This window comes from Augochlora pura, chromosome 8 (genome assembly GCF_028453695.1).
Source record: "Augochlora pura isolate Apur16 chromosome 8, APUR_v2.2.1, whole genome shotgun sequence".
Lineage (NCBI taxonomy): Eukaryota > Metazoa > Arthropoda > Insecta > Hymenoptera > Halictidae > Augochlora > Augochlora pura.
Window position 1 is genome coordinate 13,480,559 of NC_135779.1, and position 16,991 is coordinate 13,497,549.

A 16,991-nucleotide genomic window follows, 5' to 3' on the forward strand; every position below is an offset into this window, starting at 1 on the left:
ATTTATATGATTTTGGGGATCCGGTAAAGAACCAATCACGGTTGATTGTTTGAAGGGCGCTTGTAGGCCCGTGTGATGGTCGGTCGGTCGGTCGGTCGCCCGATGGATTTTCTGAGGAGGAGCGACTTCGACCGATTTGTGGCTTTAACTTTTCTTGCACTCGCAGAGCCTTTGTGTCGAATATTTTCGATCAGAATTGTTGTTCCGAGACGGAACATTCTTATTCATATTCTTATTCGTATTCTTATTCATATTCATATTCTTACACATATTCTTACACATATTCTTACACATATTCTTACACATATTCTTACTCATATTCTTACTCATGTTCATGTTCATGTTCATGTTCATGTTCATGTTCATGTTCATGTTCATGTTCTTATATTATATTTATATAGTATTGTTGCGAGCACCCATTATATGACCAGTGCCAACTTCGTTCCTTGTGGTGTTGGCGATGAAAGAAGGGTTAGCTGGTTGACAGTCTTTGGGAAAGAAGAGAGTCGTTATCGATCTGTCATTGCGAACGGGTTGACATTTGTGAACGAATTGTAATACTTGTGTAATCTTGAATAATGTACTGAGAATGGTCAGTGGAAGACCGAAAACGCATGGCCTGGCGGAGCGCAACAGTATTATATGTCGACTATAGTTGGTACCCGTAACAAAAGGGTTAACCATCACAAAGAATCACTTTCAGCTTTTGCAGATCATCTGAGCAAGGATTGGTAGTTTAAGTTATAATAATAAAACTGCGGATTTTATACGTGTATAGAAAACTTGGATAATTACAATTTGGAGTAACAGAAAGATGACAAGATTTTCAAAACGTCGTGGTATTATTTCTATCCGTTTGAATTATTGAAAAAACAATTAACTTAGAAGTAGATTATTCTACTCTTGCGATTGATACAGACCATTTTTATTATTTATAAAATCCGCAGTCTAATAGTAATTAAATTCGCTCAAGGGCTTCTGACCCACTGGAGCGCCCGTGGAGGGTACGGGGTGTAGCGTCCCCGAGTTATCCAAATCTCTAACATTGAAAATATTTCGAGTATTATTGCGTTAGCTTCGCTTATCAGCATGTAAGATGTTTTCGATCTCCCTCTGGGAGAAAGGCGTGTGAGGAGGAGGTGTCCAACCGGGCGTAAGTGTGAGTGTTACTTTAGATCCTCATTAGTTACAGTTGTAACTCGTATGCAAAGTCGTGCATCGCATATTCGCCAAGGAAAAAAATTACTCCAAATGACCTCAGGAACCCCTAAAAACATTAAAACATTAGTTATTAAGTGAAACTTGTAAGAAAGGGAGCCATAATGAATTCTGTTTTTGTTTCTCTGTATCTCCTTCGATTCTCCACTCCAGCAACTTCCACATGGTGAGATTCGGGAAATCGATGTAATTTTCAATTTCCAATCAGCAGTAAATTAGAAGAAGCTTCGTTCGTTCTATAACTAATTCGAAATCGACAATTACATAGAGCTAATGGCTATGAAGTAGTGTTGCTGTAAAACGGATTTTTGAAATAGTAAATATATGCAAAAATAGGCTCCGCAAATACGTTTTTGAGAATGCTATGGGGTAACAGATCTATTATTTAAAGCTTCTTTAAAAATTACATTTCGCGCCGTAAGCCTCTGATGACGTACTAATAAAATGGATGGTAGGACCCATTACTGTATTTAAACAGAGGGCGTGAGAATACCTTTGGTGTAGCGGTAGGCTCGACGAGCCATCTAGAATAACTAGGTTAAGATAAACGTAACTAGGTTAAAGTAAAATATAACTAGTCATTAGTATAGTCTGTTTTAAGCCCTTAGGTTAAGTTAGTTGTATTCTACGCCTAAGATAAAAGCGCCGTCGACGTGGGTGTCCAAATAGAAAAAACATTCTCACTTTTCATACAACCGCCCACGCATCCACACGCAATAAAGCCTGTTTCATACTCCGACCTCGTGTCCAGTTATTTCCGAGTGTGCGCACTGAACCACGGTCGAGAATAGTCCCACACTGGTTTTCAACAATGTCGGTATTTCAGAGCATGTTATATGGAACTGTATATGGTGTCCAGTCTATTCTGATATCTCGACTGTGTTATAGGGTTGAGAGAGCAATCATCAGATTTTTTTATCGAAGTTTAAAATGTCATATCTAAACATAAAATGATAGAATGTTTGCTTAATATATTACAAGAACAATTTATATTATTGATATAGTCACTGTATGATAAATAGATTTTAATACACTTTGAAAATGATGGAAATAGATTGGTATATTCTTATATTTATATTTGATTTATTTATTGTTAATTTATAACAAATAGGAAATGTTTAAATTTTAAACACTTAATGCTTTATAGGATTGCAAAACCAGTAAACTATAAAACAATACAATTTGCATGTTTAGAAGAAGCAGTAGACCATCCCTTAAAACCTATTACTGTTATGGTAAGATAGTATTTAAGTATTTCAAGAAACTATGCAGATAGATTTTTGACAGTAATTGATTTGCTTTTTCGTTATATGTTTACAGTTAATTGATGGGCGCAGTGGAGTGAAGCGCAATGCATTACAACATAATAATTTATCAACTACTGCACCAGTTCCACTATCTGGCACCACCATACCTGATCCACTATTAAGCCATTCTTCACTAGATGGATCGGATCCTCTGTCACAATTTGCTAGACAAGAACTAGACCCTTTATCAAAAATGGCTGCAGATGAGGTTTGTAAGTTAGGAAAGAACTAAACTAATGATAATCTACCTAAGCAAAATGCAATGTATTATACTTTTTATTATTTATAGTTTGAAACATAATATTTATTTTATAGTGGGACTATTCTAGCAATACTGCTGCTACAAGTAAAAAAGTTAAAGATACTGCAGAAGAATTAGTAGAACCTTGGTCAGCAAGACGTAATGCAATATTAAGCAAATATACAACTTCAGAAAAACTATCAATTGTTACTAGCTTTTTAACAGGTGGTGAAAAAGGTATGTTTTCCTTTTTATAAATGAGGTATATTTGTTTATACTTCTATGAAATTACATTTATTTTGAAAAATTTATTATAGTTGTTAAGGTTCAACCAATTGGTGGTGTAGTAGATAAGGTAAGGACAAGATTGGAACAACTAGATGATTTTGAAGAAGGATCTGTTAGACAAATGTTAGATCTATCACAGCAGCAATATACAGCAAGAATTGAACAATTAAATACTGAACTTGTACAAGCATGGCATTCTGATCAAAGGGTTAAAGCGCTAAAAATAGCTATTCAGGTTTCCATTTTTCTAATCTTATAATGTTAAGTATATATGAAGAAAAACGTAAATTAATAATAAATTATTTTAGTGTGCCAAATTGTTAGTAGATACATCTGTTACGGCTTTTTACCCTAGCAAATTTGTTCTTATCACTGACATCTTAGATATTTTTGGGAAACTTGTGTATGAAAGATTAAAAGTTAAAGCTGAATACTACAAGTTAGTACTATATTCTTTTATTTAAATTTATACTTTACGTTTTTAATTTTTAATAATTTTCTACTTGATCATTGAATCATTAAACATGGAATGATAGTAAGGTTATCCATGCAACTATAATTTCTTATATTTTTGAATCAATTTATGTAAGAATATTACAAGCCAAAACAAGTGGATATAAATTGAATTCATTATAGTTATATGGGATACCAACTAATTCTTTATAATCCTCAAATAAAATTGTTTATCTCATAATATTTTGTAGACCAGGTAGTAAAGTACCAACAAGTTTACCAGATAATTTTACACCAGACATGGTACCCGAGAATGCAAAAGAAACATGCAGAAACTGGTTTTATAAAATTGCATCAATAAGAGAATTAGTTCCACGTCTCTATGTGGAGATGGCGATAATCAAATCTTACAGCTTTTTGACAACAAGGTAAAATGTATTTTTTGAAATTATAGTACGAATAGAGAAGTATTCCAGACAAACATTTGTTTGATTGTAAGAGTAATTTATGTGCGTACTGTTTATTTTACTTTAATTTTTTATTGTTTAGTTCTGAATTAAATTTTCTTTAACTTTTCTTAAATTCAAAACAACAAATTATTTAAAACATTATTGTACTTTATATTATTAAATACATTTTGTGGTTTATAATTAAACTAGATACATTTTGTTTTGTTCGTATTTACTAATTCTTTTATATTTTTATTTTATTATAAAATTATATGAAAACATGTTATCCAAAAAAAATTGAGTACTGATATCCAGATAGCAGTAATGGATGAATATAGTATTAATTTCAATTTAATATTTTTCAATTTCAGTGAATTTAACAGTGCTCTGCTCAGAATAACTCAAATGATTAGAGGAATTGGAAATCCTCTTATAGCTGTATATGCTAGATGTTACTTATGTCGTGTGGGATTAGCTTTAAACAAAGCATCTGATTTTGAATTTATAAGAAACAATTTTTATGACTTTCTCTGTACATACCAGCAATTATTTAGCCCTTTCGTAAAAGATGTACTGAGTAAACAGAATATGACTATGTATTCGTATTTAAACCTTTATTCGCCAGCTTTAGATTGGATTTTACAAATTTTGGTTGCAACAACTGCTGAAAATCAGTTAGAAGGTGTGATTTCTCAATGTAGAAATCAAAAGAATAGGTGATTATGTCATTATATACTAGTAATATTAGTAAACAGTACTCATATTAATTCAACTTATTATCCTACAGTTCATTACTGTTAAATAGTGTTTTAACAGCCTTCAAACCATCATATATTGCTGCTCGAGCAATAGACTTTTTAAATTTGATAACTGCAATTCAAGATGATGGTAATTTAAAAAAATAATTGCATTTACTTAAAACTTAAATTTAATATTTTTAAATAATTCACATTATTATAATTTCTCAGGCTATCCACAATATCAGTTATACAGAAGTTTTGGTGAATGTTTAATTCAGGAATCACCACCAAAAGAGGATTGTCAAACTATTCTTAATATAATATGGAAATATTTAACAGATTTAACAAATCCTAACAAATTTATGCAATGTGTGGAAATTTGGATACAGTTCACTGCTATACATTTTTCTGTAAGTTTCATTATTAATGCTAGACCTACCAAACTTGTCAAAATATTAGATTTTAGATTTTCTATTTTATAATTATTGAGATTATAAAAAATCATTTGCGGGCAATTATTTCACATAACTATTTGTCCAGGTGTACTTTGCAATAAAAATTGTGCAATTTTTAATAAATGCAATTTTGTCATTTTTGGAAGGAAATACAAAACTAGTCGCTTTTAACGATCGGTAGTTCTAATGTTAATTTTACTTAAAAGTAAAAGATTATTTAATCAAGTCACTAATTATGTTCTTACAGGTAAATGAGTTAAATCTATTTTTCGGAAAAATAATTGATCGATTAAATCCAAATAAAAACTTTGAACATCACTATACACAATTACAAAACATTATTGAAAAAATTGTAGCTCATACTCAAGATTTTGAATCTTTACTTGCTATGGTAAATATTATCTATATCTTATTTTCTATTACAATGTTTTTCATAAATTATATGTACAAAATATTCTAGGAAACATTTTTCAGGATAATTTCTTACCTTTTATCGATTTGTTCCACAAGGAAACTATAAAAGTTGAAGTTTGTAAAACTATTATAGAAGGTTTAAGTGCTCAAAGCAGTTCCATAACTGATCCTATTGTTATAAATGCTCTCATGTTTATCGCTAGAATAATGCACGATTCTGTTAGGTAAATGTATTTTTTTTATAAAGATACGTATATATTACATCATAATAAGTCAATAATTTCAGTGCTTTAACCGTTGAAGACGAGAAGCGACAAATCGGGCAACTTATATGTAGCTTAGTGCAACGCGTTGACTATGATCGTGATTTTGAAAAACAACTTAATTTTTATGCAGAAGCCAGAGCTGCTTTCCCCAATCTCGATAGTGTACACGTCCAACTTGTACAGGTTTGTGCTTTTAGATAATGATTTTTCTGTTGTATGTGATAAATATCTAGTCAGAATTTCTTTCAAATTGTCCAGTTAAACCAATGCTTCTCTATGCGCAGTGTGTAAATAGATTGTCAGTTGACACCCGAAAAATTGTTCGTGGACATCACACAAGAAGAACGTCAGCATTTGTTCGTGCATGTGCTGCATTTTGTTTTATTACAATTCCATCGCTAACATTAGTTCATACACGTCTACAGTTATATTTATTATCAGGACAAGTGGCTCTTTTGAATCAATGTTTAGGGCAAGGTAACTATTTATATTTATCTATAAGAACAGTTAATTCACAATTATTGCTAATTATATAATATCTATTTAGCCGATGCATGCTTTAAGGCTGCTTTAAGTTTAGTTCCTGAAATGCCAAAAACTATAGACATAGATGGGAGACAGAAAAACTCACAGCCGTATTTACTTTCATATTTATCAAATTTTTTATCAACTTTGTTAGTGGTTCCGGTATGTTCTCTTAAATTTACTTAAAATAAGCAATTCATCTAGAAATTAAACTAAAGATTATAATAATTATATTAGGATAGTCCAGAATATGGTGTTTTATATTTGATGAGAGGTTTGCTCAATGCTGTTCAACGTTCCTTTGAGGAAAATGTATCGATAAAGGCATATTTGTATTTGCGTGTGCTTGATTTATTATCAGTGGTAACTCAAGAAAATTATCCGTACCATGTTGACAAGGTATTTCTAATACAAATGATAATTTGAGACGTTGATACATTAATATATTACAATTTTCCTTACATATATAGGTTGATTCAAATGATAAGTTGTATGGATCTGACCAAAAATTTATAAGTGAAGTTAACAAAATATGTTCAAAAATTGTGGAAGAAATTTTGTCTCATTTAAAGTATCTGGGAACCACAGATCAACTTGAGAAACAAGCAAGCCTTGCACTCGAGCTTTTTAATTGTTTTGTTATTAGAGCTGACCTGCGTGATCCATCACTAGCGCATATGGCTGTGAACTTATGGAATTTATCTCAACGATATAATTCCCTTGATTCAAAAGTTAAGGTAATAGAGCATACAAAAATATTTTTTAATAAAATAGCTATTCAGATATTGGAACTTATTCTCTTTTCAGATGAAAACTATAGCTTACATGGTACAAAAGAGTCATCACAAAGCGTATAAACATTTTGCGGACATTTTGAAAAAGATGTCGAAATAATCGTTCGATTGGAATATAGTACTAAACAAATCAAAATTGTAATTTCAAGTAAGATGTCCCAAAAATGTCTAACAATACGGAATGCGGGATACGTTAGGTCATTTCTAAAAACTTTTCCCTTTTCAAAAATTTTCTCGAATTGCTTGAAATAACCTCAGGTATACTCCAATTCTGGGTTGCTAGACATTTTCAGTCATGACACCATGTATATTTCTGGAAAGGAAGTAAATGTAGAACTATACAACATATGGTGTAGAAGGCATTTAGTAACAGCTCTTTTGGAAGACGTTAATTGTAAATACATTGAGTTTTTCTTAACATTAAACATTTTGCATACATTACACAACAAAGCAATTATAACTTTTAGTACATCTCATACAGTTGGCGTACACTATTAATTTCTAATAGTGTTTAAACTAAATTGTATTATATCATGGAAGTTCGATAGATTTCTCAGATAAATATAAAATAACATTTATACTTTAATAATTATGTATGTTGATTTGTTCTATAACATGATAAAATTGATATATAAAAATAATGCACCAATTTTTAAAATTATTTCTATAGACCTCACAATATTCATTATAGTAGTGGAAGACTTGATTTCGACTGCCATAAGGCATATAGATTACAACACAATATATCTAAAACATTATTTCTTTAAAACAGATCGCAAACTGCTTAAAAATATATCTGCGTGATCCTCGGTAAATGTTAAGGCCGGCCTTAATCTTATTGATAATGCACCACAACTACCAGTTTGAATACCTATAAAACAAGTTATTTTTCTTAGTTACATATTGTTTTACTTGAAATAATATGATTTGATTTCTTCCAGACGCAATGAAATCTTATTTTTTAAAAACAAGAATTACCTTTTGTTAATAATTTCTGAATTGTTTTGTCACGCAGTTCAGATGTAGTACAGTTGAATGCAATAAATGTTCCTCGGCCACGGACCGAATTGATTGTGTTAGAAAATTCGTTTTGTAAGCTGATGAGTTGCTGTAACGTGTAGTCGCCGACACGTCTAACTCTTTCCAGAAGATTTTCTTTTTGAATAGTATCTAGAACTGCTTCAAGTAATATTACTTTACTAGGATCTCCCATCCAGGTATTAAATACACGATATCCCAAATTGGGTCTGTAATAATATGATGTTTACATATATACGTATAATGTGCTTGAATATATAAGAATTTCCGAGACATGCGTATTCCCTACGCAAATATTTTAAGTCATGAAAATGCTGCAAATCCAACAAAAACTATTGAAGCAATACATTTTAAATGTTAAACCATCAATTTCGGTTTATTAAAATCTCAGAAATTTAACCTAGTAGTGAACTTCCTAATTTGAATTGCGTGATGAATAGTCATGCTTCAGAATGTTCTATATCTTCTGCTATTAAATAATTAAGTATTTCTTAATTTACTTTAATGCTTCGGTGTGGTAGTAGCCACCCATTTGCATTTTTTTACTAAAAGTTACTATGTCTGGCGGAAACTCCAAATTGAAGTGTTCGTGGCACCACATCTTTCCTGTTGGGCCACATCCTGTTTGAACTTCGTCGATTAATAAAGCTGCACCATGCTGAAATATTAATAAATATGTTGCTACAAAATAAAATCGTCAGATTTCATCAAGTCAAAATACGATACATATAAGCTTCTAAAATTAACAGCATTGTTAAATATTATAATTAAACATAAATGATTATTACTTTTTTTGTTAAACGTTGTAAACCTCGGAAAAATTCAGGCGAAGCGTGGTTATCTCCTCCTTCTGATTGGATTGGCTCCACTATCACACCAGCGACAGGAATATTTTTTTCATTCTTATACTTCTCGAACAATTCTTCAACCTAGTCAAACAATGTTATACCTTAATTTGTTGTAATGCATACATTTATTTAGAGTAACCGAATTTGTCAAAATAACGAACACTTTAAGTTCCTTATTTTACAATTATTGAGATTCTAAAGATGATTTCGTGAACGAATGCTATATAGAACTACATATCTTTGTTTAGTTGTTTTTAAAAGGCGACGTAAATTAGTCACTTACAGTGTTTGGTTCTAATATCAATGTGTGATGTATTAAACACTAAAGATCATGACATATTAACTAAAATCTTTAGCAATTATTTACCTCAGCTAAACAACGTTGATCTTCCTGTTCATTTTCTCTTAAGTGATCACTCAAAGGATATTTGTACTGAGGAAACGAGGCGATCGGCCAGTCAAATGCTGGAATATCCATTTTATGAATGTATTTGCTATGTGTTGTCGAAAGAGTTCCCAATGTTCTTCCGTGAAAAGCACCTAAGAATGTCGACATTATCTTGTTAATTCACGGAATTCGTTGGTATTATTATATCTTTTTGTTAATTAATATAGTTACCTTTAAATGAGAGAATGGAATATTTCGGTGCACCAGGAATCTGATTCATCATGCAACTTTCCATTTCTTCCTTTGTAAAAGGGGCACCTTTCCTGTGTTTTTCGGCATACCATATGAAAATATTTTTAAAAGCGTTTTCGTTTGAACAAGAACCGCACATCATCGTTGTAATGTGAGATAATCCCGAAGGGGCAATCTGTGCGTATAATAAATGTAGTATGTGATTTCGTAAATTAATATATGTAATTGGTTGTATAGATAATAACCGCGTTACGTACCCCTTTTTGAAGCATAATCTTATTTAATCTAGAGGGCCAATCCTTCCCCGGGAAAACACCCAACGCTGGTCTATTAGCTATAATTTTCTGTTAATAAAATTCAATACCGCTTAAATATTAACGACAGAAGAATATACATCAGAATAGTTTCAACTAAATTATCAAAAAGGAAAAAAATAAGGAACGTCGATGACATTTCGTTTACCTGATTGACAGGATCAGCAAGTACTCTTAACATAGCCGGATGGTTGTAGCCTAAAGGCATCGATGAAATTTGCATATACACATCGAGCAGAGCGTTCCCATCCACATCCATTATGTAGTTACCTGCCGATTTTTCGTAATCAGCGAAGAATTGTACGGAAGCGGCTTGCTGGAGACAAAAATTTCGACATGTTTCATCACTATCGCACATATTTGACGAAAATCACTATTCGAAATAAAAGTGATATGCTGCGGCAAACAAGTATGATAATTTGAACATCTGACTAACAAGCAATAATAAAGACTTTAATGTAACAAATCAATAGCGCGATTGACTCCATGTTGCATAATAAATTCTTTTCGAAACTATACTTTCAGTTATCATTTCAACTTATCACTTTAGCTTATCATCAACTAACCATTCAGTTTCAAGTATGTATCATATGTCGTTATCATATTCAGAGTATCACATAACATGAAATTAGAACATTGAAAATATTTAGACGTATGTAGATTTCGTGTACTTGTATCTTATTGAGGTCTCGTAACAAAGTGCGTGATTGAGGTCCCGGTATTTCCGTTGCGACTATCGGCTTTTTTGGTTCTTCCGACAAAACTCCAGTTAGGCATCTTTTCCACGGAATTACATGTCCTGCATGGAAATAACACTTTGTTACTATATTGTGCTAAAACATTGTCATTTAAAGTAATGAAACTTATATGTTCGTAATAATATTTCGTTTCTTGTGCAGCTCACAGGTTTGAGTCATGATTTGTGTAATATTTCCGTGCAAACTTGGGCGGGAAAGAGGGAAATACTAAATAAACTAATGATTTTTATTAATAAGAATAGTTTTAATATGAGAATTTCATGAGTAGTTGCCGCATAGAACTGAGGTGAAAATGCTTGCCACAAATCTACACGTGAGATAGTACGCTTCAATCACGATAACATTTGCCTCGGAATAACGTATCGCTATTAGTATCATCGACTTAAATCACGTTAAGCCCCGAGTTTAATAGACCGCATGTTTAGTTTCATTGATGTCAGTTAAGGATGATTGGTTGACATACTGACGCACTTTCACACTACTCATATGCTTGCTACATTGCAAAAGGGAATGCTCGTTTCATTATCGATTTATTAATCTGTATACTGTCTGTGTATACTAATTTCTCAGAAAAATATCCATTATTTATAAATTTATTAGTAAAAATTTAACTTTTCAAATTATTTGTAATAAATTGAGAGAAGTGCTTTTTGACATTTATATCATTTAACAAATGTAACAACTTATTTTTTATTTATTTATTATTTATATATATTTAGAAAATTGATACAATTAATTGGTTAATTTCAAAATCATTGTCGATCGTTCATATGGAATATTTATATACTTTAGTTAGTACAGTTTATAAACAGAATATGCTCCTTACTTCGTTTAATATTGTCATATGTTGTGCAATATTTTTGAATACAATTTGGTATAATTTATCAATCAATATTTTAATGTCATTTCACATTGATATTGATGATAACATGTTTTTCAATTGTGGCATAGAATGCAGCTGTATAATTAGAACCCGATTAAAATTCTTATTGTCAGTTGAAGAATGAATACATGACGGATAAGATATTATTAAGCTTCTAATTTATTTACGTAAGCACAAGGTCAATAAACAAGTTTGTACGCTACCCGTGGCGTGTATATGTGTGCAAACAACATAATTTTGTACATCTGTAGGATATTCAAGATTTCGATAAGATAAGTAACGAAGCTGATGTAGACAAATTTTGATAAGGAGTGCAAGAACGTAAGGAATCAAACTCATTCAGCTAATTTTATTCTCCAATCGTTGATTGGAAAATTGAGAAATGTTTGAAATTCTTGTCAAGAAAGATTGAAAATTTATTACAATTTTACATTACTATTGAAAACAACACAAATTCTAATAAAAGGACTCTAGATTTAATCTTTTTCAGCAAATCGTATTTTGAATTTTTATTTATCTGATTTAAGAAGTTCCAATGTTAAACTCGTACATTACATACGAACATCGAAACTGTTGAATATCAAAAGAGAGAAATAGAAATGGAAGTGCAAGGAAGAGGGCCGAGTTATCGATTCGAACATCATGCGCGTAGTGATTTATGTATATGCATAAGTTTCTGGTTCTCTCGTGTAGATGCCTCGTTAAACATAACTCAAAAGAAGCGTAATATATAGTGTAAAATGATCATAAATACCATTGATAAATTGCCATGACAAGGTTCGAGTACTCAGTACTGCTTGATACTTATTGGCGAGCATTTTGCGGTACTAGGTGCAGAACGTGCCTCACGAAGGGTTGGACTAGCACTGGCGGCCACTGAACTGACACAGCTCTGCTTATCCTTGCGCAGGAACTAGTGTATCTGGTTGGTTCCGAGACTGTACGAACCTTCACGAACCAGTTTGTTTTAATCGTACAAATACCACTTGAATCGAACGAGCCTTTCAACAATTCCCACCGATCTCATGTGTCAATTAGTCGCGGTCTGATTGAGATATGAGCTTGGACACATCGCATTATTGATAAAGACATCGAGCCTCATCTTCCTATAGGGCGCTTTCATTCGTACACGGTCACGTACGAAGTTTCACGAATATTTAAACCCAGTGGCGCGTATGCTCGCAAACACTTCTTTCACTAACCTACTATAGCAACGTTTCTCTCTGTGTCCAGCTCATAACCCCTCTTGTTTTCAATTTAATATCCCCTTCCTCCTCGCTTGCAAGAATACTGTGGAACGAGATCTCTATCGATCATGGCAGAGTAAAGATCGCGTATAGTTTAAATATAATGAAGTGGGAGTTCAAACTGTTATCGATATAAAATTATATAATTTGAAAAAATATATATATATTTTTTAAGTATGTTTAAATTTGTTACATTAATTTCAGATTATATAATTTCTATGAAATGGATTGGGTTTAAAAAAATTCCTTAACACACACTTATACATACATCTTCATACTTGTATGATTATACAATATATTATACCTATGCCTTATTTATATATTTATACCCATAATTCTAGTTAGATAAATTTATTTTTTAAAAATCAATTATTGAACAGGTATTTGATCTTACCTAAGTCTGTATTGTAACGTAAATTAATACAATTCTCGTATTCCTTTCTCTTCTTTTCTTTCCTCTTCTTTTATATAGCTCTCAATCAATCTACTACCACTTCATTCCTTCTTCCATCTAATACTTCGTGCCACTATAGTGTTTTCTAGTTTTAGGACAGTCTTTTAACAACGTCTTGATGTCCCCATTTCTATCCCCCAAAGAATGCATTTTCTTTTTTCCTTCTCTACCTAGTACCTGCTTCTCTCTTTAAATTTTCCTGTAATTCTGCACAGATCTGTTTAGTAACTTATTACTAAATAGTAATACTGTACAACAGTACAGTATTACTGTACGTACTTGTACGTACTTCATGTGTATAATCGGCAGTGCAGTAGTTCAGTTCCAGACAATATTTCAATTATTTAGTTTATATTTGTTATATTTCTGGATATCCTTTTCATCCAAAAACTCCCTCCTTATATACACAGTTATATTCCTATGAACTAAACATATTCCTTTTAAAATCGTCTTTCACTTTCCTCATTTTTATTTCCCAGACCTGTCACACCACTTCATTAGATCGTTCAAGCTATTTCTACTATGACTCAGTTTCTTTGAAATCGTACACCTAAATATGCAAATTCTTTAACTTCATCGATTTCCAATCCTCCATAACGAAGAGCTTATACCGACGATACATAAAATTATTATTATTACTATTATTAATAATTCATTTCTTTGCGTGCTTTATATCTCCCTTTCTTAAACATCATAAATTCGTATTTATCCGCACATAAAATTAATATTCTCTTATCTAAATATTTCTCTAATTTTCTTATCATATACTTTAAATATACTCCTCTTTGATCTCCAAGAATAACTATACTGCGGATCTTTATACAAAATAAAAATCATCTAAGTTACTTAAACTTTGTAAAATTTCTGTTACGACATATACTATACTTCACGCAGAATTTATTAATAAATTTCTCGTAGCAACGTTTCTACAATTTCCGCAGCTGTGAAAGAAAAAGTCAGAAGTATCATTTTGACTGGTGCGATAGTTTTAGTATTAGAAGTACTAATGTAAACAAATATTATAATTTCTTGATTACAGAAAGTGGAATGATCAGCCTACAATTATTGTTACAATCCGCACAGTTCGTGTAACGTATTTTATAAATAGTAAATGATTTTTGTAAATAAAATCTTTCATGGTTAAAAGTAAGAATAAAAGACAACTACCACGAAATACAAACAGGTTCGAGAAATTGGCTTTCCCCTTGCACAGTTTTCGTCAACTTGATTTTAAAATACCTCTGTATTTCGTGCAGCGAATAATGATGCACCTATCAATTATTGTAATGAACTACGGTAGAGAAAGTAAAATTTCAATTCCCGTAATCTGGTATAATATTAGCAAACTTTAATGAATTATAGGAAATTAATATAATCAGGTATAACCAATATCTTTGATTAATTACTAGATCTTCATACGAATATTTCAGTAGTTTATATGTAACGTTGTGCCTGCTTGTTATACTATTATTTAATACGTTGTTAGGAATCCAATTTCGAACTAAAGTTAATTTAGTTTATTATTAGTTTATTAATTATTATTTTATTTAGTGATAACGAAATAGAGATTGACTCAAGTAGATAACGATGAAAGTAAGACATTAATATATCAATCTTACTGCGAAGATGATTTCAATTCAAATAATATTTTTTATTTTGAGCAAATTGTTATTAAATTATACAAGATTAAAATATTTTTGTTAATTACAATTATATGCAGTTTAATACAATTAAATACAATTATATAAGATAAATTGATACATAATTTTGTCCATTTTACTCACTAGATGCCAATGTTCCTCAGTAAAAATAGTCCCTTTATTTCCACTCTATCATTTAGTCATTATCGATTGTTAATTTACTTTATAATACTGCTAATATTAAGTTGTATGTAAAAGATTTATCAGTAATATTCTTTGGTACATTTAACTGTGAAAACATTTATTTCGTACATAGACTTGATACATAATACATGTTAAATAAAAAAATTTGAAACATATATATTGCTTCCAGTTTGTAAACCCCGCGGAAATATTTGCAAAATTTAAAATGCAGCATTAATTCTGAATTATTCTTACTGTTCTTATTTTTAAAGTCTTATCAGTTTTCGCAAGTATTCATTAAGAACTCATGTGTCAGTAAAAGTAATTTATGCACACATTATAGTTTTTTAATCTTTCACAACCTTCCCAAATGTTCTTTCTTCTCGAAAGATATATGTAATCAACTGCAGGACTCTGTCAATATTATGAAACTTGTCAAAACATCCGGAAAATAAGAGTATTAGATATTTGATTGACGTATACATATTGCTTTATGAGGATGACAGAACTGAATTTTGTTAAACCTTTCGCTGTTTTTATTATAATAGATTTATCCTTTCTAATTACATCATAATAAAGCTTTCATAATTAAAATCCTTTTAAAATAAAAACGAAGTGAAACCGGCCATGATAGATTTAGTGTCAATCTTGAAAAGCAAAAATTTCAGCGGTATGTTACAAAATTATTCTAATGAATTAACTCTTCTATTATCTGAACATTCATGTCATTTTACTTAGTCCGGATAAATCGATGTCCCACTGTGCTTATTTTTATCAAATTAATTTTATAGTCATTAAAGCTAATAGTTAAACTAAGAAAAAAATTTAAAAATTATAATCTTATAATTATATAAAATTCTTATAAAATATGTCTTTTAACTCCTTTGGTAAAACTAGTGTTAAATTCAAATGCTAACAAATGTTTTTTGACCGCTTTAATACAAATGATGTGATATTAAAATATTAACAGATGTTTTTTGACCGTTTTGGTAAAATCGGCAGTTTTAAATATTAACAGACAACATTTTTCTACCCTTTCAATAAGAACAACGTTTTGAAATGCTAAAAATGGTACTGCATCACAATTTCAACAAGTCTATCCTGATCTCTTTCTTAAAAACAGTATTTAATGAAAATGTTAAACAGGTATTTGGCCCTTTTATTAAAAAATGTGTGCAATAAAATAGAGATCGTAAAGTAAAAGTGTAGGATACCGATTACTTTCTTACAACGTTCTTGCATTTTTTCAGGTACTAACCGGCATTTTCAATGTATCGGAATAAAAGTGTATGTTCGAGCCACCAAAATACGTTCAACGGAGCACTCGATAAGTTAACAAAGCTGTAACTTAATGGTAATAAGGTGGATTCCCGTCGTCAGCTACGTATGTGGAAATTAATAGAGCTCCAAGAAATTTACATAAGTTGTAACTAGCAATCGGAATACTTTGACAGATAATCTGACAGTTTTACGGTCATCAATACGCGCATTATCCTAATGTGTCTTGAAACCACGCCTTAAAGGCATTACTCTTGGACACTGGGTAGTGGTAGACAAGTTTTTGGGCACTGGTGAGTCGTTCGGAGCCGCGTGAGTATTATTCGTTCGCGCCAACGCATTCGAGTCGGTTCGGTCGATCGGATGGCATCGTGACAACTACAGTGTAACGCCTTTGGCCAATTTTGAACTAGTAGTTCTTCGATCGGTTCGATTCTTCAACCTTGAAGCGTTCGTTCCGCGTCTAATTCACGAAGCTCCGGCCCGGCATAAGTTAGAGGAGAGTCCTTCGCGTAAACCCGGCACCTCTTAAATCCGATTTCTTCCGAAATTCCGTAA

At 31.4% G+C, this 16,991-nt stretch overlaps 2 protein-coding genes across 3 annotated transcripts; one reads left to right on the forward strand and one right to left on the reverse strand.

The window, feature by feature from the left end:
• Window positions 1–2,094: 2,094 nt before the first annotated feature.
• LOC144474242 (VPS35 endosomal protein-sorting factor-like) lies at window positions 2,095–7,496 on the forward strand. 2 transcript variants are annotated; one of them, XM_078188922.1, is made up of 18 exons: window positions 2,095–2,276; window positions 2,366–2,453; window positions 2,539–2,733; window positions 2,841–3,003; window positions 3,084–3,289; window positions 3,363–3,493; window positions 3,759–3,935; window positions 4,328–4,672; window positions 4,744–4,844; window positions 4,925–5,106; window positions 5,399–5,542; window positions 5,626–5,789; window positions 5,852–6,014; window positions 6,116–6,308; window positions 6,379–6,518; window positions 6,594–6,755; window positions 6,827–7,093; window positions 7,164–7,496. In XM_078188922.1, the coding sequence occupies exons 1-18, from the start codon at window positions 2,260–2,262 to the stop codon at window positions 7,248–7,250; spliced, it is 2,925 nt and encodes a 974-aa protein (XP_078045048.1). In that variant the 5' UTR covers window positions 2,095–2,259; the 3' UTR covers window positions 7,251–7,496. The 2 variants fall into 2 exon arrangements, with proteins under 2 accessions (XP_078045048.1, XP_078045049.1); XM_078188923.1 differs by having other exon boundaries at window positions 2,413–2,453.
• A 2-nt stretch (window positions 7,497–7,498) lies between these two features.
• Window positions 7,499–12,761, reverse strand: Gabat (4-aminobutyrate aminotransferase). Its single transcript, XM_078188924.1, has 10 exons — window positions 12,386–12,761; window positions 10,662–10,789; window positions 10,139–10,306; window positions 9,934–10,020; window positions 9,656–9,851; window positions 9,404–9,576; window positions 8,977–9,117; window positions 8,689–8,846; window positions 8,129–8,397; window positions 7,499–8,021 (listed from the first exon to the last, which is right to left on the reverse strand). Exons 1-10 carry the CDS (start codon window positions 12,447–12,449, stop codon window positions 7,906–7,908), a joined length of 1,500 nt encoding a protein of 499 aa, XP_078045050.1. The 5' UTR covers window positions 12,450–12,761; the 3' UTR covers window positions 7,499–7,905.
• Window positions 12,762–16,991: the final 4,230 nt, after the last annotated feature.

What these genes read in the sequence shown, in the direction of transcription:
- LOC144474242 (XM_078188922.1), top strand. An exon ending in AACTGCAATTCAAGATGATG is followed by an intron (nt 4,845 to 4,924) that starts GTAATTTAAAAA and finishes ATAATTTCTCAG; the next exon opens with GCTATCCACAATATCAGTTA. An exon ending in ATAATGCACGATTCTGTTAG is followed by an intron (nt 5,790 to 5,851) that starts GTAAATGTATTT and finishes CAATAATTTCAG; the next exon opens with TGCTTTAACCGTTGAAGACG.
- Gabat (XM_078188924.1), bottom strand. Translation starts at nt 12,449, where the DNA reads ATGCTCGCCAATAAGTATCAAGCAGTACTGAGTACTCGAACCTTGTCA. An exon ending in AGATTATGCTTCAAAAAGGG is followed by an intron (nt 9,852 to 9,933) that starts GTACGTAACGCG and finishes TTATACGCACAG; the next exon opens with ATTGCCCCTTCGGGATTATC. An exon ending in TCAGAAATTATTAACAAAAG is followed by an intron (nt 8,022 to 8,128) that starts GTAATTCTTGTT and finishes CTTGTTTTATAG; the next exon opens with GTATTCAAACTGGTAGTTGT.